The sequence below is a fragment of the Equus asinus genome, chromosome 2 (genome assembly GCF_041296235.1).
Source record: "Equus asinus isolate D_3611 breed Donkey chromosome 2, EquAss-T2T_v2, whole genome shotgun sequence".
NCBI lineage: Eukaryota > Metazoa > Chordata > Mammalia > Perissodactyla > Equidae > Equus > Equus asinus.
The window spans coordinates 61,072,551-61,100,301 of NC_091791.1; the positions used below are offsets into that span (position 1 = coordinate 61,072,551).

The 27,751-nt window shown below is 36.8% G+C and overlaps 1 protein-coding gene across 7 annotated transcripts in view; it reads right to left on the minus strand.

Moving 5' to 3' along the window:
* MICU1 (mitochondrial calcium uptake 1) overlaps window positions 1-27,751 on the minus strand; it is a 266,742-nt gene that overhangs the window by 152,727 nt on the left and 86,264 nt on the right. For all 7 annotated transcript variants that reach the window (XM_070489912.1, XM_014840267.3, XM_070489910.1 and 4 more), the window contains exon 4: window positions 24,103-24,265. In XM_070489912.1, the coding sequence (XP_070346013.1) occupies window positions 24,103-24,265 (163 nt within the window). The remainder of the gene's footprint in view (window positions 1-24,102; window positions 24,266-27,751) is intronic.

The window sequence follows — 27,751 nt, forward strand, 5'->3', positions numbered from 1 at the left end:
CCCTTTCTCACTCAGAAACAGGGAGGAAATAATCCAAAAATTGTTAGCAGAAGATTTCTCAGAGCTGAAGAGTGACACAAACTAAAATGTCCTACCAAGTATTCTAAGCAAAATGAACAAAAACTACCTACAACTAAGTGTATGCTTGTGAAATTTCAGAATATCAAGAATAAGAAAACCCTAAAGGTTCCAGAAAAAACCCTTCTTAGTCCTTTACAAGGGAATGAGAATCAGACTAGAATCAGATATCTCATGAGCAAAACTTGGTATATGAACTAAGGGAAATAATACGCTTACTAATTAGAGCAGCACTGTTCAACAAAAATATAATGTGAGCAACAAAGGTAAGCCATGTGTATAATTTAAAATTTTCTAATAGTCACTTTTTAAAAAGTAAAAAGAAACAGGTAAAGTTAATTCCAATAATGTACCATATTTAACTAAAATATATCCAAAATAGCATCATTTAAACATGTAATCAATATAAAAATTATTGAGATATTTTACCTTTTTTTATACTAAATTTTCAAACTCTGGTATGTATTTTACAATTATAGCACATTTCAATTCAAATGCCACATTTCAAGTTATTAGGGTAATACCCAAAAGAACTCAAAAGTTAACTTAAAATTTTAAAAGTGATTGCTTCTGTGATATGAACTGGAGGGGGTGGTTTGAGAAGATAGAACAGATTGGTGTTTTTCATTGAATGTTCTTTATTGAAGTTTGGAAAATATTTTACTATGTGCATTTGCAAAAAATGGAGGGGTATAAAAAGACAGCCTGGCACGTACTGAGAATTCTTGTCATTTATAAGCAAATACAGACATAAAGCAGGCCAAGAGATTCATAATTTTAAGTTGGAAGAAATGATTATTTCATCTTGTTATATTTTCATTTCTTTACCTGTCAAATGAAAACAGATGGTTAGATCAGATGTTCTTAACATGGTTAGGGGTGAAGTGTGGGAAACGCAGATGTATGAAATAATTCCAACTATCCTTACTCACTATTTCTCTAGAGATTCTAATAGGCCTAATTATTGGGGGTAGGGGGACAGTATAAAGAATGAAAGAAGAAACAGAGCAAGTGTAGTTTGAAAATGATGCTCTGATGACTCCCATATGACATGGTTTCCTTCCATTTCTCCACCCTCGTTCTTTGGGTCCCAGCTTAGAAAGACTGGATGTTATGCTCTTTTTCCTAGGGGGCTTCCTACAATTCTTAGACTTTTTTTCAAAGAACTTTCAGTTATTTGATGCTCACAGTTTGATATGAACACTACTTCCCCGTTTTACTAATGAGAAAGCTGATGCCCAGAAAGATTATATGATTGTTTTCTGATTTTAAGTCTAACAATCTTTTAATTGTGGCAGTACCCTCTCTTCTTGCATTCACACCAAAAATAAAGTGCAGAAATAGTGTAAGAATAGTCTCAGTTTAAACCTCAGAGTGAACATTTAAAAGGAGATTGTTTTAAAGATGATAGCAACTCAATTTTGTCAAAAGACAAAAGTGCAACTGAATCAAGTATATCATTTCAAGATCTATAACTTAGAGCTTAGGTAAATGGAAACCAAATAATTTTAGTTGAGAAGTCCCAGCTCCCTCTCAAAAACTGAGAGATTCATTTTTCAGTTTAATATTTAAATTTATCCTAAAAATTCATTAAAATGATATTTTTCAGCAATGCAAGCTAATATAAGCCAGCAAAAGAAAGTATAGTTCTAGTTCATCAGATATAAGAGAGAGTGTAGTCACTTGGTTTTATCTTTTGTATTAATAATCACTGCAATAACTTACTATTTATTGAGCCTTTTTTCTAGGTACTGTAACATGTGCTTTACATATATTATTTAATTTTCATAACCCTACAAATTAGTTGCTACTGTTATCCTAATTTTACAAATGAGAAAACTAAGATTTAGAGATGTTAAATAATTTGCTTAAGATCTACATTTCAACTTTCTCCCAATTATCTTCAAATATTCTTGCTAACACCTTCTTAAACTCCTTTGATGGTTATCCTGCTGTCTCCTAAATATACGTACTTCTTAGAATTCCTCCCCAGATACCACCTCATCTCACTTTATGCTGTCTTCAGCAATTTCATTACAGATTCAAGATGCCTGGTAAACCCAGAACAAGACAAATGAAAAAAAAAAAAAAGGAAATCAAACTGCTGAAAACCAAAGGCAAAGGAAAATCTCTCTGAAACAGCCAGTTTAAAGTGCTGAAAGAAAAGAACTTCAACACAGAATTCTTTATCTAGTGAAAATATTCTTCAAGAATGAAGAGAAAATAAACACACTCTCAGATCAAGGAAAACTTAAAGAACTCATGACCAGTAGACCTGCTCTAAGATGTGTTCTATCATTCAGGGTGAAGGAAATGACACCAGATGGAAATGTGGAACTTAGGGAATAAAGAAAGAGCAATAGAAATAGTTACTATCTATATATATATAACACACTATTTTCTCCTCTTAAGTTTTTTATGTATGATGGCTGAAATAAAAACTCAATGTTTGGTGGAGTTTACAATGTATATAGATGTAATACATATGACACTAAACCATAAACTGAGGAGGGACCTATACAGTGGTAAGATACCTATATTCCACTTGAAGCAATAAAATATAAATTCTCAGTAAACTGTTGTAGGGGAGGAAGAGAGTTCCTCTACCCACTCTGGGTCCTTCTGGCTGGACAATGAATTAAATTCACATGATAGAATAACAGGAGAAAATTAAACAAAGCTTTAGAAGATGTATACATGGGAGAGGCTCAGGCAAACTGAGCAACTCACAAAATGGCAGAAGCTCTCTGCTTAAATACCACCCTCAGCTAAAGACAAAGGAGGATGTTGGGGGTGGGGGGGAGCCAGTTATGGGAGATCACCAGAAAAGCACAGTAAACAAGAGTAAGGTTATCATGCAGATTTAAGTCCTTGCCTTCTGCATTGATTAAGAGTTTCTAGAGATAAGGTCATCCCCTCCTCTTCCTGGTACAGAGAGGGAAACACCTTTACAGATGGAGAATTCCTTTACAAACGTAAATGTATCTTAACAAAGGGTAAGTAAATTCTACTTCTCAGAGTTTCTTTCCTGTCTGCAGTTTTTAAAAGTAACCAGCCCAGGAAGTGCAAACTTGTGCAGCCACTATGGAAAGCAGCATGGAGTATCCTCAGAAAATTAAGAATAGATCTACCATATGATCCAGCTATCCCACTGCTGGGTACTTATCCAAAGAACTTGAAAACGCAAACAAAGGCTTCAGAAAGATACATGTACCCCCTACGTTCATTGCAGCATTATACACAATAGCCAAGACTTGGAAGCAACCTAGGTGCCCATCAAGGGACGAATGGATAAAGAAGATATAGTATTTATACACAATGGAATACTACTCAGCCATAAGAAATGATGAAATCTGGCCATTTGTGACAACATGGATGGTCCTTGAGAGTATTATGCTGAGTGAAATTAGTCAGAGGGAGAAAGTCAAATACTGTATGATCTCACTCATAAGTAGAAGATAAAAACAACGACAAACAAACACATAGCAATGGAGATTGGATTGGTGTTTACCAGACGGGAAGCAGAGGAAGGCAAAAGGGGTGATTAGGTTCACAAGTGAGGGGATGGATTATAACTGGTTTTTGGGTGGTGAACATGATGTAATCTACACAGAATTCGAAATACATTATGATGTACATCTGAAAGCTATATAATGTTATAATCAAATGTTACTGCAATTAAAAAAAAAAAGTAACCAGCCCAAAATAATCCTCACACCAAAGAGACATATCTTGGGGTGGCCACTTTTAGTCCCCCTCACTGTGAAAAGTTAATTATGTATATTAAAATCCCTACAGCAATCACTAAAGACATACAAAGAAATATAGTACCAAAACCCAAATGATCAATTAAAATGAAATATTTAAAAAATACAAATAATCCAAGAAGAAGGCAGGAAAGGGGTAGAAGAGGAACACAGAGAGGGGGAAAAAAGAGAAAACAAATGATAAAACAGTAGACCTAAATCCAAACATATCAACAATTACATTAAATATAAATCATCTAAACATTAATTAAAAGGTAGAAACTAACATATTGGATAAAAAAACAAGATCCAACTTGTCTATAAGAAACTCATTTTAAAGATGATATATGTAGGTTAAAAGTAACAGGATAGCAAAAGATATCATGAAAAACTAATCAAAAGAAAGAGTGGCTACATAAATATTAGACTATGTGGACTTCAGAGAAAAAAAATATTAGCAGGGATAGAGTTAATTATATAATCATATGAGAGTGAATTCACCCAGGCAGAATAATCATAAAAGTGTATGCACCTAGTAAGAGCACTTCAAGATATTTGAAGCAAAAACTGATAAAATTGAAAGGATGAATAGACAAACACACAATTAAAGTTGAAGATCAACATTCCTCTTTCAATAATTGACAGAGAAAGTAGACACAGAAAATCAGTAAGGATTTGGAAGGCAGATAGCAGATAAAGTGGTTGCCTAGGACTTGAGAGAGCAGGAAAAAGTGGGAAGGAAGGACTACAAATGAGTATGAAGAAACTTTTGGGGATGATGAATATGTTCATAATATTGACTGTGCTGATGGCTTCATGAGTATATACACGTGACTAGTATGTCCAGACTCCTCAAACACTTAAAATATGTACTTTTTATTCTATGTAAACTATACCTCAATAAAACAGTTAAAAAGGAACAGTACAAACCATCAAGGGGAAGACTGATACATTTGAAAATACTAGCAACTTTTGTATATTAAAATTACCATAAACAAAATAAAAAGACAGGCCACAGACTAGAAGATACCTGCAATATTTATGACAGATTTCAATAGAGAATATATAAAGTACTTTTACTAATCAAAAAGACATCAAATAGAAAAGTGAGCAGATATTATTATTATTATTTTTTTTTATTAATGTTATGATGGATTACAAGCTTGTGAAATTTCAGTTGTACATTTTTGTTAGTCATGTTGTGGGTACACCACTTCCCCCTCCGTACCCTCCCCCCACCCCCCCTTTTCCCTGGTAACCACCGATCAGATCTCCTTCTCAATATACTAATTTCCACCTATGAGTGGAGTCATATAGAGTTCGTCTTTCTCTGACTGACTTATTTCGCTTAACATAATGCCCTCGAGGTCCATCCACATTGTTGTGAATGGGCCAATTTCGTCTTTTTTTTATGGCTGAGTAGTATTCCATTGTGTATATATACCACATCTTCTTTATCCAATCATCAGTTTCTGGGCATGTAGGCTGGTTCCACGTCTTGGCTATTGTAAATAATGCTGCGATGAACATAGGGGTGCAACGGACTCTTGAGATATCTGATATCAGGTTCTTAGGATAGATACCCAGTAATGGCATGGCTGGGTCATAGGGTATTTCTATTTTTAACTTTTTGAGAAATCTCCATACTGTTTTCCATAGTGGCTGTACCAGTTTGCATTCCCACCAACAGTGTATGAGGGTTCCTCTTTCTCCACAACCTCTCCAACATTTGTCCTTCTTGGTTTTGGATGTTTTTGCCAATCTAACGGGGGTAAGGTGATATCTTAGTGTAGTTTTGATTTGCATTTCCCTGATGATTAGCGATGATGAACATCTTTTCATGTGTCTATTGGCCATATTCATATCTTCTTTTGAGAAATGTCTGTTCATGTCCTCTGCCCATTTTTTGATCGGGTTGTTTGTTTTTTTGTTGTTAAGCAGTGTGAGTTCTTTGTATATTATGGAGATTAACCCTTTGTCGGATAAGTGGCTTGTAAATATTTTTTCCCAATTAGTGAGCTGTTTTTTTGTTTCAATTCTTTTTTCCCTTGCCTTGAAGAAGCTCTTTAGTCTGATGAAGTCCCATTTGTTTATTCTTTCTATTGTTTCCCTCAACTGAGGAGTTACAGTGTTCGAAAAGATTCTTTTGAAACTGATGTCAAAGAGTGTACTGCCTATATTCTCTTCCAAAAGACTTATTGTCTCAGGCCTAATCTTTAGGTCTTTGATCCATTTTGAGTTTATTTTGGTGTGTGGTGAAAAAGAATGGTCAATTTTCAATCTTTTGCATGTGGCTGTCCAGTTTTCCCAGCACCATTTGTTGAAGAGACTTTCTTTTCTCCATTGTAGGCCCGTGAGCAGATATTATTAAAAAGACAAGAAATAACAAGTGTTGGAGAAGATATGGAGAAAAAGGAACTTAAACACTGCTAGTACAGCCACTACAGAAAACAGTATGAAGATTTCTCAAAAATTAAAAATAGAAATACCATATGATCCAGCTATTCCACTTCTGGGCATTTATCCAATGAACATGAGAACACTAATTCAAAAAGTTATATACACTCCTATGTTCACTGCAGCATTGTTTACAATAGCCAAGACTTGGAAGCAACCCAAGTGCCCATCAATAGATAAATGGATAAAGAAGATGTGGTGTATATATGTGTATAAAAATATACACAATGGAATACTACTCAGCCATAAAAAGACAAAATCATGCCATTTGCGACCACATGGATGGACCTTGAGGGTATTACACTAAGCGAAATCAGTCAGAGAAAGAGAAATACCATATGATTTCACCCAGGTGTGAAAGATAAACAAACAAGCACATAGATAAGGAGAACAGATTGGTCATTACCAGAGGGGAAGGCGGTGCGGGCAGGACAAAAAGGATAAAGGGGCACAAATGTATGGTGACAGAGAAAATCTAGACTATTGGTGCTGAACCAATGCAGTCTTTTCAGAAGCTGAAATATAATAATGTACATCTGAAATTTACACAATGTTTTAAACCAATGTGACTTCTATAAAATAATTTAAAAGAAGAAAAGTGAGCAGAGAAGATAAATCAGCAAGTCATAGAAATGGCAATGTGAATAGCCAATAAACATTCAGAGGCACTAGCCTCACTAGTTGCTAGTGAAAGGCAAAATAAAACCACAAAGATAATAATTCATTCCCATCAGATCGCTAAAAGTTTAAGTCATCCCTGTGTTGCAGGGATGCAGAGGAGAAGACATATATTCTTGGAGAGAATATAAATTATTGTAACTACTCTGGAAATCAATGGCAATGTTTAGCAAATTTGAAGAGGAATGTATCTGATGGGCCAGCAAGTCCATTTTCAGGTATATGCTAAAAACAACTTCTTGCAAATATGCACCAGGAGACATATGGAAGAATGTTCACTGCAGTATGATTTGTAATAGTAAAAATATTGGCATGTTGGGGCTGGCCCCGTGGCCGAGTGGTTAAGTTCGCGCGCTCCACTGCAGGCGGCCCAGTGTTTCGTTGGTTCGAATCCTGGGCGCGGACACGGCACTGCTCATCAAACCACGCTGAGTCAGCGTCCCACATGCCACAACTAGAAGGACCCACAACGAAGAATATACAACTATGTACTGGGGGGCTTTGGGGAGAAAAAGGAAAAATAAAATCTTAAAAAAAAAAAATATTGGCATGTTAAATTATTGTTCTCAAATACTCCCTCCCTTCTCCTTGACTTCCATGGAAAATCCCTTGACTTTAGGCTTAGCTACGTGACTTGTCTAGCCACATGACTTGCTTTGGCCAATGGGATATTAGCAGTTATGACATAAATAGATGCTTAAAATGGACTTCTGAGTTTGGCTTGCTTTCTTGCACCTCTGCCAACACTATAAGAAAAATATATCCTGTATAGCCAAGTGGTATAAAAAGGATGAGAAACATATAGAGCAGACTGACAACTCCGCTTACAAAACCAGGAAGCAGAGCTGCCCTAGCCTAGATTAACTAACTTCTAGCCTATCTACAAAGCAAGGCCAGCTGAGGTCAGCAGAGTATATATACTTCATGTGACCTGCAGATGCATGAGCTAAATAAATGCTTCCTGTTTTATGCCACTGGTTTTTTTTTTTGGTGAGGAAGATTGTGCCTGAGCTAACAGCTTATTGTCAATCTTCCTCTTTTTTGCTTGAGGGAAAAAGTCTCTGAGCTAACATCTGTGCCAATCTTCCTGTTTTATATGTGGGATGCTGCCACAGCATGGCTTGACGAGCATGTCAAGCTCTGCGACACGGGTATAATGAGCAGTGGGTAGGTCTGCGCCTGGGATCTGAACCCACAAACCCTGGGCCGCCAAAGTGGAGTGAGTGAACTTAACTACTACACCACTGGGCTGGCCCCTAGGCCACTGACATTTTGTGGTTGTCTGTTACACAGCAGTAGCCGACTGATAAAATTGGAAACAAGGTAAATGTCCATCTACATGAACATAGATAAATTAATTATTTATTTATGAACTGGCATATTTATACCAATTTATAAAATAGTATACACAACTACATAGCAGTGAAAATAAAAGAAGAGCTAGCTGTATCAACAAATATACATATATAAATATAATATTTAACATTAAAAAAGCATGGAAAATATAACAGCCAAAATAGGGTAGGTTATGCTATAGTAATAACCTTAAAATCTCAGTGGCTTACAACAAGGAAGGTTTATATATTGTTCATGCTACCTATCTATCACATATTGGCTGCACCTCTACTCCACATGACATTGAATCGGGTTCAGGCTGTTGGGGCAATCTGGAACATAGCAGAGGTAAAAAAGAACATAGCAAACTACAAACTGACTCAACGATTTTGCTTGAACATAATGGATATCATTTCTGCTGTCATTTCATTGGTCAAAGGAAGTCACCTGGCTAAGTCCAATGTCAATGCTAGAGAATGAATATAATCATCCCCTAGAGAAGGACATTGGATATATGAGAATGTTATAATCTTCAACTGGAATGATAAACACCAAATTAAAGGCAGTGATTATTTCTAAGAAATGGAGTGAAATGAAGTTTGAGACAGATACATGGAGTTTTCAACTGTAACTGTAAAGTTTTATTTCCAAAATAATTAAAAGGGAAGATTTGAAATAAATGAGTCAATGTTAAAATTTGAGAAAACCAAGTAATGGCTATAAGAGTATTCTCTATTATTTTCTATGTTCTCTATATACTAGAAGAAAATTCTAAATCCAATTTAATACCTCTACATAAGTTGGTTCCACCTCAGGGACAGAATATAAAGGAGGGAGGAAAGAATACACAAGGGGAGGGGAGGGGGAAGGACTTCTGAGGTTGGCTTGCTTTCTTGCACTTCTGCTATCACTATGAGAAGACTATATCCTGGGTAGCTCCTAGCACCCTACTTACAAAGGTTAAGAGTTCTGTGTCATGAACTAGGGGCAGAGACCAATACATATGTTTCTTATTACTTCACACGGAGTTTAGCAAATTTTTTCTATAAAAGGCCAGATACCAAATACTTTAGGCTTTCTGGCCACATATGGTCTCTGTCGCAACTAATCAGCTCTGCTATTGTAGCACGAAAGCTGCCATGAACAAATACATAACGAATGAATGTGAATGTGTTCCAATAAAACTCTTTTCATGGACACTGCAATCTGAATTTCATATAATTTTCAAATGTCACAAAATATTTTTATTTTGACTTTTTTAATCCATTTAAAAATGTAAAAACCATTCTCTGCCCGTGTACAAAATAGGGCTGTACAAAAATAGGCAGTTTGTTATAGCTGACCAACACCTGCTCTATACTCAGCAGCAATGCAGGGAATTAAAAATAAAAGGAGAAAAGGTTCTTGTATTGAAGGAACTTACCTTGTGGAGGAGAAAACATTAGCATAAAAATGTTTCAAAAATATATTCATTGTATATAGTTCTATATGTTTTCCTGTTACTAATTAGTGTCCTTTCATTTCAGTTTAAAGAAGTCCCTTTAACACTTCTTCTAAGGCTGGTCTAGTGGTGATGAAGTTCAGCTTTTGCTTGTCTAGAAAACTCTTTCTCTTTCATTCAATTCTGGAGGACAACTTTGCCGGTTAGAGTATTTTGGTTGCCAGTTTTTCCCTTTCAGCACTTTGACTATATTGTGCCACTCCTTTCCAGCTTGCCAAGTTTCTGCTGAAAATTCTGCTAATAGTCTTATGGGGGGGGGGTTCCCTATATGTAACAAGTTGTTTTTCTCTTGCTGCTTTTAAGATTCTCTCCGAGTCTTTAACTTTTAACACTTACATAATTATAATGTGTCTTGGTGTGGGTCTCTTTGTTTTCATCTTCTTTGGAACTCTCTGGACTCCTGGATCTGAATGTCTGTTTCCTTCCCCAAGGAAGTTTTCAGACAATATTCCTTCACATAAGTTTTCTGCCCCTATCTCTTTTCCCCTTCTAGGACCCCTATAATGTAAATGTTGGTCCACTGATGTTGCCCCAAAAGTCCCTTAAGCTATCTTCATTCATTTTCATTATTTTTTCTTTTTGCTCTTATGATTTGATGACTTACAATGCCATGTCTTTGAGTTCACTGATTCCTTCTTCTGCTTCATCTAGCCTGCTGTTGAACCCCTCTATTATATTTTTCAGTTCACTTACTGTATTCTTCAGCTCTGTGACATCTATTTGGTACTTTCTTCTATTTTCTATCTCTTTGTGGAAATTCTCATGTTATTCAAATATTGTTCTCCTGAGCTCAGTGAGCATCTTTATGGCCATTATTTTGAACTCTTTGGACAGTAAATCACTTATCTCCATTTCATTAAGGTCTTTTTCTGAGGTTTTATCATATTCTTTTGCTTGGAACATATTCCTCTATTTCTTCATTTTCCTCGACTCTCTGTATTGGTTTCTATACATTGGATAAAATAGACACCTCTCCCAGTCTTGAAGGAATGGCCTCGTGTAGAAGTTGAATCTGATTGTCGAACCTTGACCTAACTCTTGGTTGTCTCTCAAAACTTTGTGATTGTCCAAGCGGATTACTTTATTCCTAGAGACTCCCAGTACTGAGGGTGTACCAAGACCAGTCAGTGTCCTAAAGGGGAGGATTTCAGTTGGCACCTAGATTCAGGCTGATTGGAAGCGAGACCCTCAGGCAATAGCTTTTAAAGTATGTAAATACACCTCTCTCATGGAAAGATGGGGAGATGGGTTTTTCTGTTTGCTTCCTCTGTACTGAGCCCTGAGGTGATAGCCAGTTAAGAAGTATTTCTTTGTTTGCTACCATTTGCTGAACCCATGAACACAAACTCTGCTGGTTACCAGAGACAGGCTATCAAGGGTTGTGCCCTCTGGGTGGCAGCCACAAAAGCTGGGGAGCCAGATGCATACACAAGCTCCTTTCTCAGACACACCAGCAACCTGGGGCAGGGTGGAGGGAGAGTAGGAAGATGGCACACCCAGTCTCCCCAGTCTCTGGAGAGGATTGCACTCAGCACCTAGATATGTGTTTAATTAGAAATCTGCCCCCTCAGGCCACATCTATAAATATAAGCTAATAAGCCTCTTTCACAGGAAGACTGGGGTGTGTTTGAGTCTGCGCTCTCTGTGCTGTGCCCTGGTGGGGGCGGGGTGAGGGAAGGTAGCTGGTTAAGAACCATTTCTCCATTTATTCAAGGCATATGGGAACCGTGAACATAAGCCTGGCTGGCCATCAGAGCCAGGCAATCAAGGGGTATGCCTTGCGCAGCAGCTGCAAAAACTGGGTTGACAGATGTGGTGCACAAGTTCCCTTCTGGGAGATACCAGCAACCTAGAACGAAGAAGAGGGAGAGTGTGAAGATGGCTTCCACTGGCCTCCATGGTCATTGGAGAATATTTCAGAAGGCTTCCAGATGTTTGCTAAAACAGAAGCCTGGGGGCTGGCCCCGTGGCCAAGTGGTTAAGTTCATGCACTCTGCTGTGGTGGCCCAGAGTTTCACCAGTTCGGATCCTGGGCACAGACATGGCACTGCTCATCAGGCCAGGCTGAGGCAGCATCCCACATGCCACTACTAGATGGACCCACATCTATGTAGTAGGGGGCTTTGGGGAGAAAAAGGAAAAGAATAAAATCTTAAAAAAAAAAAAAAACCCAAAAAACAGAAGCCTGTCCCTCAGGCTGAAGCTTCAAGACAAGCAAATAGGCCTCTTTCATAGAAAGACTAGGAGTGTGTTTCAGTCTTCTGTTTCTGTATTATGCCCCATGAGTAGTAGCCATTTAAGAACTGTTTCTCTCTTTGTCATAGTCCTATGGAACCCACGAATGTAAACCCCTCTGGCCACCAGAAGCAGGCAATCAAGGGGCATGCTCTGCGCAGCAGCTGCAAAAACCAGGGCACTAGACATGTGCATAAGCTCCTTTCTGGGAGATACTGGTGACCAGAGAGAGGCAAAGGGAGAGCACAAATATGGAGCCCACTGGCCTCTGTCTTTGAAGAGTATTTCAGTAGGTCTCTAGATGTGTGTTAAATTAGATGCCTGCCTCTCAGGCTGAAACTTTAAGATAAGCAAATAGGCCTCTTTCACAGAAAGATTGGGCACTTTCAGTCAGCTGCCTCTGTGCTGGGCCCTGTAGGGTAGCCAGGCGAGTCTGCATGAGCCCTTTAAGAACAGTGTCTCAGTTCACTATTGCCTTGTGGGTCTTGTAGATGCAAGTCCCCTTGGCTTTCAAAGCTACATGTTCTAGGAGCTCTCTCAGGTGCAGATCTCAGAAGCTGGGGTGCCAGATGTGGGGTTCAAACTCCACCCCCCACCCCCACTCCTTAGGTAGAAGCTCAGGGCTTTGAATTCCCTCTCCACCACTGGTTGTTGTCCCAGGGTTGGGGTTTATGGTGAGATTGTGTCTTGGTCTCTCCAGCCCATTTCCATGTGGGTTTTTTCTCATTTGCCCAATGTTTAGGAGTTGCTCATCAGGTTTTCGGGTTTCTTTCAGATGAAACTGTTTCATATGTAGCTACAGATTTGGTGTGTCCACGGGAGGAAGTGAGTTCAGGAACCTCTTTATCTTACCATCTTGAACCAGAACCCATTGTGTATAATCAAGCATAAGTATTGAAATACCTGCTTTTTTCTCTTTGCCATTAGCTTGGAGTATCGTCTTCCATCCCTTCACTCTGAGCCGTGTTTATTTTTGGAGCTGAGATGTGTCCTGTAGGCAGCATATTGTTAGGTCTTCTTCTTTAATCCATCTTGCCACTCTGCGTATTTATTGGAGAATTTAACCCATTTACGTTTAGAGTGATTATCAATATATGAGGGCTTAATACTGCCATTTTATCACTGGTTTCTGGTTCTCCTGCATTTACTTTGTTTCTTGTCCTGTGTATTTTGGACTATCAATTTGTTTAGGTAGTTTTTTATGCTGGCTTTCTTAGTTTTCTCCTTAATTATTATTTGTGTCTCTGTTCTACTTTTTTGTTTAGTGGTTACCATAAGGTTTGTATTCAAAATCTTGTAGATAAGATAGTCCATTTTCTGATGGCCTCATTTCCTTAGACTAAGCTGATTCAGTCCCCTTACTCTTCCCCTCCTAAGTTGTTCTTCTTACATCTTATTCCATCTTGTGTTGTGAGTTACTGGTTAAGATGACAAGATTATCTTTGTGTTTGGTGTTTTCCCTCCCTTTACCTTTAATGTTTTACTTGAGTATTTGCTAACCTGTTCTGAGGTATAGCTACAATTTTCTGATTTTGTCTACCTATTTATCTTCTTACTCAGGGCTTTGTAAACCCTTTCTCCCTTTTTCTTTTCAGGTATGAGGGCCTTCTTGAGCACTTCTTGTAGCGGGGGGAGTCTCATGGCTACAAACTCCCTTAGCTTTTGTTTATCTGGGAAAGTTTTTATTTCTCCATCATATCTGAAGGATATTTTCTCTGGATAGAGTATTCTTGGCCAAAAGTTTCTGTCCTTCAAAGATTTGAATATGTCATTCCAGTCTCTCCTAGCCTATAAGGTTTCTGCTGAGAAATCTGCTGAAAGCCTGACAGGGGTTCATTTGTAGCTTATTTTCTTCTGCCTTGCTGCCCTTAGTATTTTTTGTCATTTACTTTTGGCACTTTCACTACTATATGCCTGGGTGTAGGTCTTTATACATCGACATGTTTAGGAGATCTGGTAGCCTCTTCCACATGGACTGACATCTCATTCCATAGGTTGGGGAAGTTCTCTGCTATTATTTCTTTGAACAGGCTTTCTGATCCATTCTCCTTCTCTTCTACCCCTTGAATGCCTATAATTCTTATGTTGCATTTCCTCATTGAGTCGGATATTTCTCAGAGACTATCTTCATTTCTTTTTAGTCTTAGTTCTCTTTTCTCCATCTGAAGCATTTCTATATTTCTGTCCTCAATGTTGCTGATTTGTTCCTCCATGATATCAGCTCTATTGTTCAGGGAATCTATATTCTACTTTATCTCATCCATTCTGTTTTTCATCTCCAATATTTCTGACTGGTTCTTCTTTTTTGAAAATTTTTTTACTGCAGTAACATTGGATTATAACATTATATAGCTTTCAGATGTACATCATAATATATTTCACATTCTGTGTAGATTACATCATGTTCACCATCCAAAAACTAATTATAGTCCATCACCTCAGAAGTCAACCTGATCACCCCTTTTGCCTTCCCCCCTCCCCTCTTCCCCTAAGGTAACCACCAATCCAATCTCTGTTGCTATGTGTTTGTTTGTCGTTGTTTTTATCTTCTACTTATGAGTGAGATCATATGGTATATGACCTTCCCCTTCTGACTTATTTCACTTCGCATCATACCCTCAAGCTCTATCCATGTTGTCAAAAATGGCCAGATTTCATCATTTCTTATGGCTGAGTAGTATGCCATTGTGTATATACACCACATCTTCTTTATTCATTCATCCCTTAATGGGCACCTAGGTTGCTTCCAAGTCTTGGCTATTGTGAATAATGCTGCAATGAACATAGGGGTGCATGTATCTTTACACGTTGGTGTTTTCAAGTTCTTTGGATAAATATCTAGCAGTGGAATAGCTGGATCATATGGGAGATCTATTCTCAGTTTTCTGACAATACGCCATACTGTCTTCCATAGTGGCTGCACCAGTTTGCACTTCCACCAGCAGTGTACAAGGGTTCCCTTCTCTCCACATCCTCTCCAACACTTGTTTCCTGTCCTGTTAATTATAGCCATTCTGACTGGAGTGAAGTGATATCTCATTGTAGGTTTGATTTGCATTTCCCTAACAGCTAATGATGCTGAGCATCATTTCATATGCCTGTTGCCCATCTGTGTATCTTCTTTGGAGAAATCTCTGTTCACATCTTTTGCCCATTTTTTAATTGGGTTGTTGGGTTTTTTGGTTGTTGAGATGTATGAGTTCTTTCTATATTTTGGATATTAACCCCTTATCTGATATATGGTTTGCAAATATCTTCTCCCAATTGTTAAGCTGTCTTTTTGCTTTGTTGATGGTTTCCTTTGCTGTGGAGAAGTAGTGGTTCTTCTTTATAAAAGTTTCAATCTCTTGTGAAGCAGCTCCCAAATTCGGTGAATTGTCTATCTGCACTCTCTTTTAACCCACTGAGTTTTTTTGATGATAGCTATTTTGAATTCTCTGCCACTTAGGTTATAGATTTCTGTGTCTTCAGCATTGATTTCTGGATACCTATCATTTTCCTTCAGGATTGGAGATTTAATATATTTTTTCATGCTGCTAGATGGCGTGGATTTGTGCTTCTGAATTGTGGTAGTATTTGATCACTGCTTCCACTTGTCACCACTGGATGGGGTCAATAACTGCATATTCTGAGCATTCTGTGATCCACAGGACAGCTCCCAGGTGCTGGGCTGGGGTACCAGCATGGGGGGAGGGGTGCTTTCCTTCTTCCACATGATCTTGGGGACTTCATGCTCTGCCCTTGCTATCTGCTCTCCTGGGGTGTTGGCTTGATGAAAACACCCTTGCAATAGCTAGTCACCTCTGTTGGGGGCTTTCCTCAGGCTGTGAGGGACCTTGGAGGTCTATGGTGTTCCCATGGAGGGCAGCCCCCCCCTCCCCACTTTTCTCTTGGAGGTTATGGGCAATCCCTGGGTCGCTGTCCTTCAGGGAGGAAGAGAGGCTTTCTCTTACCTCATGCCACTTCCTCTGGGGGTACGAGGGGAGGGCTCCAGCACCTCCACCTTCCAATGTATGGCTGTGTGGGTCTCTCAGATGTCTTTTGTGTTGTGTGGCTGTCCTCTGTTAGAATATGAATGTCATTTTTATTGTATCTTAGAGGGGAGACTTTACAGGGAGCGCCCACACCACCATGATGCTGATGTCACTCCTCTATAATGAAGTATAAAATTATGTGTCTCAAACTAAAAGTGTTCTAGGTAAGATTATCATTAAGGGCATGAATGGTTATCCTAGAGAGATTATGGAGTCCAGGACAAGCAAATCACAGTATGATCTGTGTTTTCCCTTTTCACACCGTTTTCTTCTTCTATGTGGACTAAATTAGATCAAGATGAATAGGTCCAGCCAGAGGGATATGGAGGAAAGGAAACAGGGATCCTCTTTGCTCTGACCAGAATTCAAGTATGCTCTACTCTGACAAAAGCTTAAGTTTTTCTACATGCTACTTTAAAAACACTCCCCATGGGCAACCAAAGACCCCGAATTGCTAAGGCAATACTGAGAAAAAAGAACAAAGCTGGAGGCATCATAATCCCTGACTTCAAAATGTACTACAAGGCCATAGTGATCAAAACAGCATGGTACTGGTACAAAAACAGGTACATAGATCAATGTAACAGAACTGAAAGCCCAGAAATAAAACCGCACATCTACAGATAGCTAATCTTCTACAAAGGTGCCAAGAACATACAATGAAGTAAAGATAGTCTCTTCAATAAATGGTGTTGGGAAAAGTGGATAGCCACAAGCAAATGAATGAAAGTAGACCACTATCTCATGCCATACACAAAAATAAACTCAAAATGGATCGAAAACTTGAAGATAAGTCCTGAAACCATAAAACTCCTGGAAGATAATAATGGTAGTACACTCTTTGACATTGAACTTAAAAGGATTTTTTTGAATATCACGTCTTCTCGGACAAGGGAAACAAAAGAAAAAATAAACAAGTGGGAGTTCATCAGACTAATGAGCTTCTGCAAGGCAAAAGAAACGAGGATCAAAACAAACAGACAACCCATCAACTGGGAGAAAATATTTGAAAATCATATATCTGACAAGGGGTTAATCACCATAATATATAAGGAACTCACACAACTGAACAATAAAAAAAAAACAACCCAATCAAAAAGTGAGCAGAGGATATGAAAAGATATTTTTCCAAAGAAGATATACAGATGGCCCATAAACACATGAAAAGATGTTCAATATCACTAATCATCAGGGAAATGCAAATCAAAACTACACTAAGATACTACCTTAGGCCTGTTAAAATGGCTATAATCACTAAGACTAAAAATAAGAAATGTTGGAGAGGGTGTGGAGAAAAGGGAACCCTCAAACACTGCTGGTGGGAGTGCAAACTGGTGCAGCCACTATGGAAAACAGTATGGAGATTCCTCAAAAAACTAAAAATAGAACTACCATATGACCCAGCTATCCCACTACTGGGTATTTATCCAAAGAACTTGAAATCAACAATCCAAAGTAACATATATACCCCTAGGTTCATCGCAGCACTATTCACAATAGCCAAGACATGGAAACAATCCAAGTATCCATTGACTGATGATTGGATAAAGCTGATGTGGTACATATATACAATGGAATACTACTGACCCATAAAAAAAGGGCAAAATCATCCCATTTGCAACAACATGGATGGACCTGGAAGGTATTATGCTAAGCAAAATAAGCCAGACTGAGAAAGACAAACACCAGATGATTTCACTCATATGTGGAATATAAACAAACACATGGACAAAGAAAACAGTTTAGTGGTTACCAGGGGAAGGGGGATTGGAGGTGGGCACAGAGGGTGAAGGGGAGCACTTATGTTGTGACAGATAAGAAAAAATGTACAACTGAAATTTCACAATGATTTAAACTATTATGAACTCAATTTAAAAAAAGAAAAAAGCACAGAAAAAAGTTTAAATAAAAAAATGAAGTGATTGCTACTTTTTTTTAAATGTAACATTTAATAATTATTGGTATTATTGGGGTTTTATTAGTGCTTATCTTTTAGAGACACATACAGAAGCACTTATAGGCTAAAATGATATGATGTCTTGGATTGGCTTTAAAACAATCTGGGGTGAGAAGAAGAAGTAAGAAGGTTATAGATGAAATAAGATTAGCCATGTGTTGGTAATTGTTGAAGCTAAGTTATGGGCACACATGGGTTGATTATATCATTCTCTCTACTTCTACATTTGAAAATTTCCAGAACAAAAAACTTTAAATATCTAGCAAATTTCATGCACCTCTGGGAGGTGATAGTTCTATCTAGAGTTTTTATTTGGCCTAGAGATGTATGAATGTTAATAAACATAAGCAAAACATGATAAACTCCCTGGTTAGAAAATGCCATAATTGTTTTTGGTTCCCTAAGCTCACTCTGGTATTTCACGTTAGTATTTTGATCATACAATTTACTCACTCTGAGTGATGCCTTTTCCTTCTCATATATGTGATGAATTATTATTCATTTTTCAAAACTCAACTCAAGGCCACTCCCTTTAGGATGCCTCTTTTACAAGATATCCTCTAAAGAAATAGTTTCTTTTTCATATCCTATTCCTGTGCCATATACAATTGATTCTTGCTAATTATGGCAGGTATGTTCTATAAAGTTGCCATGAAAAATGAATTGGGGAATACTGATGTATTGCTCCTGGAGGAAATACAGACTTAGGTTCCTGTGAACCTTTGGTCACAGGATTTTTGTTAACCAATCAATACATAACCTTGTTTTATGCGTGTTTCTGTTTAAAAATACCTTATTCACTCTCTTTCTCTCTCTCTATATATATAAATATATGATTCATTCTCTCCCATATATATACACACACACATATTTGATTCATTAACATTGAACCCATGGCCAACAGCACTAGAACTCATGTCTGAATAAAGCACATGCCTTTTCTTCTTAAGGCACATCACAGCCTTCTTGTGCTTAGGAACACTAGACAGCACTTCAATACTACCTGGGGCGGGAGTGGAGACAGTGAAATCACTAAGACAAAGCACATAAATGTGAAAAACATGGCACTAAATAGACCATGGAAAGCACACGTTTGAAGTCTGAAAGCTAAAATAAAAAGGCAGAGCATTACTTTGTTTGACCTCAGCTGGGAACATGTGCAACAGGTGACTCAAATTTTTCGCTGCTCCATACATATCCACAGATGACCACAAAAGCACCATGAATATTGATTATGTGGCTACAACTAAATTTTAGTGAGTACGCAAATTTACAAATACAAAATCTGCAAATAATGAAGATTGACTGTACACTCTTTTTTCCCCTTTTTAAAATTGAGATAAAATTCAAATAACACAAAATAACCATTCTAAAGTGTCCAGTTCAGTGGTACTTATTACATTCATAGTGCTGTGTCATAATCATCTCTACCTAGTGTCAAAACATTTTCATCACTCTAAAAGAAAACCTCATACCCATTAAACAATCAGTCCCCGTCTCCCCAACCCAGCCGCTATTAACCAACAACCTGCTGTCTGTCTCTATGGATTTATCTATATTGGATACTTCATATAGGTGAAATCACATGCTATGTGGGCCCTTTGTGTCTGGCTTATTTCATTTAGCATAATGTTTTCAGGTTCATTCATATCTGAGTTTAATATTCCATTGGATATAGATATATATACCATAATTTGTTTATCCATTCATCTGTTAAAGGACATTTAGGTTGTTTCCACCTTTTGGGTATTGTGAATAGTACTGCTATGAACATTCATGTACAGATACTACTTGTTTGAGTATCTGTTTTCAATTCTTTTGGGTTTATACTAGTAACGGAATTGTTGGGTCATATGGTAATTCTGTGTTTAAGTTTCTGGGAAATAGCCAAACTGTTTTTCACAGTGGTTGCACCATTTTGCATTCTTACCAACAACATATAAGAGCTTCAATTTCTCCACATCTTCACCAACACTTGTTCATTTTTAAATTATAGGCAGTCTAGAGGGTGTGAGGAGGTATATTGTGGTTTTGATTTGCATTTTCCTCATGATCAATGACATTAAGCATCTTTTCATGTACTTATTGACCACCTGTATATCTTATTTAGAGAAAATTTTATTCAAGTCCTTTATCCATTTGCTAATTGGGTTGTTTATCTTTTTGTTGAGTTATAAGAGTTCTTTTTCACTTTTCGTAGTTTCTGTGTTTCTAGTAATTTGTCCATTTCATGTAGGTAATCCAATTTGTTAGCATACAATTGTTCATAGTATTCTCTTATAATTCTTTTTATTTCTGTAAAATAGGTAGGACTGTCTTCATTTTCATTTCTGATTTTAGTTATTTGTATTTGCTTCTCCAGTTACTTGGCTTCTTTAGTTCTTTGCTTCTCTCTTTTTTTCTTAGTCAGTCTAGCTAAAGGTTTGTCAATTTTATCAATTTTTTCAAAGAACCAACTTTGTTTCATTGATTCTCCCTACTGTTTTTCTATTCTTCATTTCGTTTTCTCTCTGTTCTAATTTTTATTTCCTTATTTCAGTTATCTTTGGGTCTAGTTTGCTCTTCTTTTTTTTAGTTCCATAAGGTGTAATGTTAGGAAATTAATTTGAAATCTTTCTTCTTTTTCAATGGAGGTGTTTTACAGGTGTAAGTTTCCCTCTGAGCACTGCTTTTGCCAGATTACATAAGTTTTTGTAAGTTCTGTTTTGCTTTTCATTCATTTCAAAGCATCTTCTAATTTCTCTTGTGATTTCTTCCTTGATCCATTAGTTGTTTAAGAGTGTGTTGTTTAATTTCCACATATTTATGAATTTTCTAGTTTTCCTTCTGTCACTGACAGTTTAATTCTACTGTTATCAGAAAAGAGACAGTGTATGATTTTAATCTCTTAAAATTTATTAACATTTGTTTTGCAGCCTAATATATGATGTATCTGCTCTATTCTGAGGAATGTCTGATGTGCACTTGCAAAGAATGCATATTCTGCTGCTCTTGAGTGGAGTGTTTCGTGAATGTCTGTTATGGTCTAGTTGATTTATAGTGTTAAGTCCTCTATTTTGTTACTGACATTCTGTCTACATGTTCTATTATTGAAACAAGGGTACTGAAGTCTCCAACTATTATTGTAGAACTATTTCTGCCTCCAATTCTGTCAATGTCTCCTTCATATATCTTGTGGTCTGTCATTTGGTTGTACATATTTATAATTATTATATCTTTTTGATAAACTGACCCTTTTATCAATAAACAATGTCCTTCTTTGTCTCTTATAACAATGTTTTACTTAGTCTATTTTGTCTGATATTAGTATAGTCACTTCAGCTCTCTTTTGATTATTATTTGTACCCTTTCACTTTCAACCTATTTATGTCTCTGGATCTAAAGTCAGTCTTTCGGAAACAGCACATAGTTAGGGCATATTTTTTCTCCTGTTAATCTTTATCTTTTAACTAGTGAGTTTAATTCATTTACATTTAAAGTGATTACTGACTAGAAAGGACTTGCTTCTGTCATCTTGTTTTCTATATGTCTTATACCTTTTTGTCCCTTGATTCCTCCAATCTTGCCCTCTTTTGTGTTTGACTGATTTTTCCTAGTGTACCATTTATAATCCTTCCTCATTTCCTTTTCTGTATATTTTTCAGTTATTTTCTTACTGGTTAACCTGGAAATTACAATTAATGCCTTAAATTGATAATAATCTAGTATGAATAAACATTAACATATTTATAATTGTTTACGAATTTGTCTTTTAAATCACATAGGAAACAAAAAGGAGTTACAAACCAAAAATAAAACAATAGTGGCTTTTATATTTCCCTATGCAGTTACCTTTGCTGGTCTTTATTATTTTTTTTATTTCTTTGTATGGCTTTGAGTTACTATCTAGTACCCTTTCATTTCAGCCTAAAAGACTCTAATTTAGCATTTCTGGTAGCGAAGGTCTACCAGCAAGAAACTTCCTCAGCTTCTGATTACCTGGAATGTCTGAATTCCTCCTTCTGGGACTCCATTATGCACATGTTGGGACATCGGACGGTGTCCCACAAGTATCTTAGGCTCTGCTAATTTTTATTCATTCTTTTTACCTTCTGCTCCTCAGTCAGGACAATATCAATTGACCTATCTTTAAGTTCTATGATAGTTTTATCTGCCTGCTCAAATCCTCAGTTGAACTTTTGCAGAGAATTTTTTATTTCAGCTATTGTATTTTTCAGCTCAAGAATTTCTACTTAGTTCCTTTTTATCATTTCTATTTCTTCATGGATATTCTCTACTTATTAATACATTGTTCTCCTTGTTTCCTACAGTTCTTGGTCTATGGTTTCCTTTGGCTCTTTGAGCATATTTAAGATAGCCGATTTAAAGTCTCTATCTAGGAAGTGCAATGCCTGGGCTTCCTCAGGGATGGTTTCTGTGAATTTCTTTTTTTCTGTTAATGGGTCATACATTCCTGATTATTGGTATGCCATGCAATTTTTTATTGAAAATTGGACAGTTTGAATATTACAATGTGGTAATTCTGGAAATCAGATTCTCCCTCTTTCCCAGAATTGGGTGTTGTAACTTGTTGAGGACCACAGTCATCACTTTGTTTGGTGATTTTTCCAAGCTATTTCTGCAAAGATTGTATTCCTTGTCATACGTCATCACTGAAGTTTCTGTTCTATTATCTAAGCAGTCAGCAAGTGACCTGACAGAGATTTCTTTAAATGTTGGAGGTAAAAAGAATGGATAAGACAAAACAAAAACACCCCACTCTCCTAGTATTTGCAGATTGGTTCTGAGCTGGGGCCCTCCTTCGATGTTTAGCTTGACCTCCTACAACTTCACCTTAACTTTCACCTTCTTGCACAGAGCACAAAGATCAGCAAGAGGTATGAGCCCACTCAAGTCTTTTCCAAGCATATGTCCGGCCCTGAGCATGCATGTTGCACTCCAGATTCCACAGTATATGCAGTAGCCTTTCAAAGCTCTTATTCCCTGAAAAGTCTTCCTCCTCAGCCTCCTCCTTCCTAGGCTTTTCAGCCTGTCTGCTACTTGTCCCATCTGCCCTCCCTTGGCCCATTGGCTATGGGTATTACATGTCTTTAAATGTTTTTAGTAGACGACACCTGGGAAGCCACTCTAGCTTGAGGTGGGCAAAACAAAGGCAAGTCTTTGTGCTGTTCCCTTTGGGAGCACAACCACAATTTTGGAGAAAAAAGTCTATATTGCCCCCCACTGAACTCCCCATCTCCAGTAAGCCACACTAGGAATGTAGGCTGCCGTCCCCACGGTAGGTAGGTAAGCAAAAGGCCACAACACTTTCTTACCAAAATTTAGCAGCCTCTTTCTTCATTAAATACTCCCCTGTTTGTAAGCTTTTGATTAGGTTCCAAAGTTCTGAAAAAGTTTATTCTGTCCATTTTTGGTAGCTTAATGCTTGTTTAGTGGAAGAACTGATTCTTGGAGTTCCCTACTCCATCTTTTTTCCCATGATATCTCCCATATACATTTGTAAATTATTACATTTAACTTAAAGGTACTAAGCCATTTATTTTCTTTCCTCACATCTCGTTTGTTCAGGATGTTTCCTCTACATGAGTCATCCTTTCTGCTATTGTCTGTTTGTCTAACTTTTATTCAAACTTAGATGTATTCTCTAGGAACCATTCTCCAAACTTACAGACTGAGCTAAGTGTCCCTTCTATATACTGCCACAATGTCTTCTGTCCTTTAACAAATCATCACATTCCTGAAATTATCCATTACTGTCTCTTTCTCTCTCACTAAAGAGTAACCTGATAGAAGTCACGTGTAATGCATTGTCTTCAGGAAAATTCTCATTCAGTCAATGAATCTCAGCCAGAGGGGTACAATCTCCTCAACCCTTTACCGTAGTTGAGGATTGCCACATTAAGACTGTATCCTCCTCCATATTACTCCTAAAGCTGAGCATGATAATGCCTGACATTCAGTAGCTAGACCGTGAATTACAATTATTGCATGGACATATAAAGTTTAGACAATACATAGAAAGAAACAAAGTAGTATAACAAAATAAATATTACAATCTTATTTTTCACTTTAGCAACTTACGTTCTGGCTGTTTTTCATTGGGTGTTATAGATCGAACAAAATCTTGTGGAGTCATAAACACTTCAGATTCACCAGGCTCATTAATTACTTTCAAGGTGGCAAAATATCGGAAGATTTTGTCTGGTGTGGAATATGCGCGAATCCTATTCTCATATTCCATCACCTAAAATTAGAAATTCAGAAAGTGTTACTATATTAAGCAATTCTCATTTTATATATTTTCTATCTTATTTTTTGGAAAATTTTATCTTTTTTTTGCATACTGGATTTTTTATATTAGAAATAAACTTGAATTTCAAAGTTTTTGAACCTCTTTTTTCCAACATACCATTCATATTCCAGTTGAGGCAATACTCGTGGAACTTTTGTTTACAATTTTTTCTGAAGAATTTTCTAATTTCTTAAATCACTGAAAGCCAGCAAAACTGAAAGATGTCACACAAGAAATCAAAAAGTCTCAGTAACAGAGTATAATCCCATATATATGGCAGCCTAGAGGTTCTTAAATACCAAGTTTTTAGTAAGGGATTGATTTTACAGTTTTTACTTCTATGTAATTTTCTGAATCCTAAAACAAAACAGACTTAGGACTTCACAAGTTTGAACAGCTAATAGTCTTTCAAACACAAAATACATTAAGTGATAGCATAAAAAAATACATATCATGGAAACAATTATTAACAGGTCTGAAGAAACAAGACTTTCACTTTTGACTATAAAATTGAGCAAAGTGCCTGAAACTCTTTATATAGCATAATTAGAAAAGAGCAGAGTTGGGAAGAACACAAGCAAATATTTGAATAGGAAGAAAATCAAATATGCATACATTTAACTAAAAGAATGTAACGTTAATATGAAAGCCCTCCTTCTGTGCATGCAACATACAAAATACCGTATCTACTGCATAATATTCTTTTACAAATTCAGGTATGAGAGAAATCTTTTTCGCCAAAACACCAACTATACAGTACTTCTTGTACAAAATAGTACAAAGATTTCTTTTATATCTGAATTTCTAAGCTGAGATAGCCAATAATAAATAGTATCTTATAAATAACTAGTTAGAAAATGTGTCAGAGCAATATGATATAAAAACCCATCAGTTCAATGTCTATAAAGCAATTCACTAATATTAAGAAAAACATTAGAGACAGCCCTGATGGCCTAGCAGTTAAAGTTCAGTGCGATTGGCTTTGGTAGCATGGGTTCAGTTCCCAGGTGCAGAACCACACCATTTGCCTGTCAGTAGCCATGCTATGGCGGCAGCTCACATAGAACTAGAAGGACTTAGAACCAGAACGTACAACTATGTGCTGGGGCTTTGGGGAGGTAAAAAAAAAAAGAAAAACATTAGTAATGTTTTTAATTTGCTATGTTAACACAGCTATCACTATAACTGTCAGTCCTGGTTAGATGGTCATTTTGAGGTCACTGACAACAGCTGTTTAACAATGGTCTTAATTCCACTATCAGATGTGCTTTCAGCAACTAAGAAAGGACCACTAACTTGTAACTATACATGACAGGAATCTCTCCAATGCTAATTTGCATTAAGATTGGAATACTGATTTCAGAGGAGATTTTATCAAAAGATGTGGCATGTGGCAAACACACTAAGAAGCTTTTCAACCCCTTAGCAGCCTTGAGACTCAGTTACAAGTCTTAAATAAAAGGCATTTTATATTAAACTATAACTATCTGTTGGGTAATACTAGCCACAGAAGAAATGACTTTTTTTAGGTCATCTGTATTCTTGTTCTTCTCAACAACAACAACAAAAAATAATCAGTTAGCAAAATTTAGGGTATAAGCTATAGCTCCTGCCAAAGATGGCTTTGTGAACTACAAAGTTACATCAATGAAATACAAGATAAAGTAGAAAGATAACAACTTAAAGGCAAATGATTTTCAGACTGAAAATCAGATGCCTTCTTTGTTACGAAAGTCACTAAATTATGCTGCTGAATATTATTAATAGTTTTAGTTTGAAACAATAAGTCAAGGAAAGGAACATACTTTTTGTATTCTTGCATTGGTAGAGTTTATTCTGGACATAAAATGCAGTATATATTTTGCTTTTTTTCACTTAGCAATGTATCTTGGAGATCACTGCATATCAATTGATATGAAGATGCCTCCTTTTAAGTGGTCCTGTTAAAAGCAACATTAACAAACTATTATATAAAGGGCTCAGAATATAGCATCCAAGATAATGAAGGCTGGAAGCTAAGATATATGGCAAATCATTGAAGGATTTTGGAATGTTTAGCCTGGAGAAAAGATTTACTAAGGGAATTACGGCAGTTACATTCACTTATTTAATTAAAACATTTTTGAGTATCATGATGTTAAGACAGTTGTCTTCAATAAAACTGCCAGATTTAATTGGATCAAAATTTAGCATTATATTTCCTATATGCACTGCACCAGAGAGTAGCCAAAGTAGTTGTAACCAAATAGTAGATGAGGGAAAGTGTCTCTTTACAAAGTGTTCCAATTAATAAATGTAAAAGACATGATAAAATTAGAATATCACCATTTTGCAAACCCAATGAAATTAACAGATCTAGTCATTAAACATCAATATCTGCTAATAACACAAAAAGAAAAGCAACTAGACATTAGGTGCCTCCTGATAAAAGAGCACAATACCACCACAGTAACACAACACAATCTTGCCACCAAGGATCAAATCTGAATCTGATCAAGCCTCAGAATCCAGTTGTCAATATTCAGGTAATACAGAGAACAGAGGAATGTGTTGAATTTCACTGAGAATGAGCATCAGTAAAATCTAGCCAATAGGAAGTCCTATAGATAAAATGGCCTGGGTTCTGCTACCTGTAGATCAAAAGACTTAAAAGACATATCATCAAAACAAAATAGGCAAGATTAAACTATATGTCTAGGGATGCAAATTTGGGTGATAAAACTATAAAGAAAGAAAGAAAATGATTACAATGAAAATCCATTTAGTGGATTCCCATATCTGTGTATTATTTTACAGTAAAAAAATTATTTTTAAAAATTTGGACGTTCTATGTGATGCTGAATAGCAGAACTAGACTCACTGATAAAAGTTACAGACAAGATTTCGGCCAAATAAAGAAGAGCTTCTAACAGTAACCGTATTCCAAAACGAGACAGAGAGTTCCCCAGCATAGGAGGTATGTAAGTGAAAGATGAATAAGCAAAGTAAGATCATGATTATGATTACAGAAATAGGGATGTGAGGATCATAAAACAACTAAACTGAAACCCTGTATTTAACAAACTCTGTCATCCTGTAGTTTACTGTTATTTAACTTTACCTCACAAAACAAACAAACAAAAACCAGCTGAACCAATAAAAAATAAGCCCCTGCTTCAGAGTTGAGTTTTAGGAAGGAAAAGTAAAATTTGGTAACCTCAAGAAAATGCTTTAGGAAGAACAAAGTAAATATTTTCTGACTGTGATTTGACAACTTTAAGAGACATGACCAATGATGAATGATACTTCTCCTCTCTTTTTAATGGCAGACACAAGGAAAAAGAATATAAAAAGGCCCTTAGTACCAAGTTGTTACTAGGGATTGTGATGAATATCTCACTTAATCAGATGGTACTTTAAGACTCTACTTCTTGGCTTCTGCATTGAATGAGCTGCTGA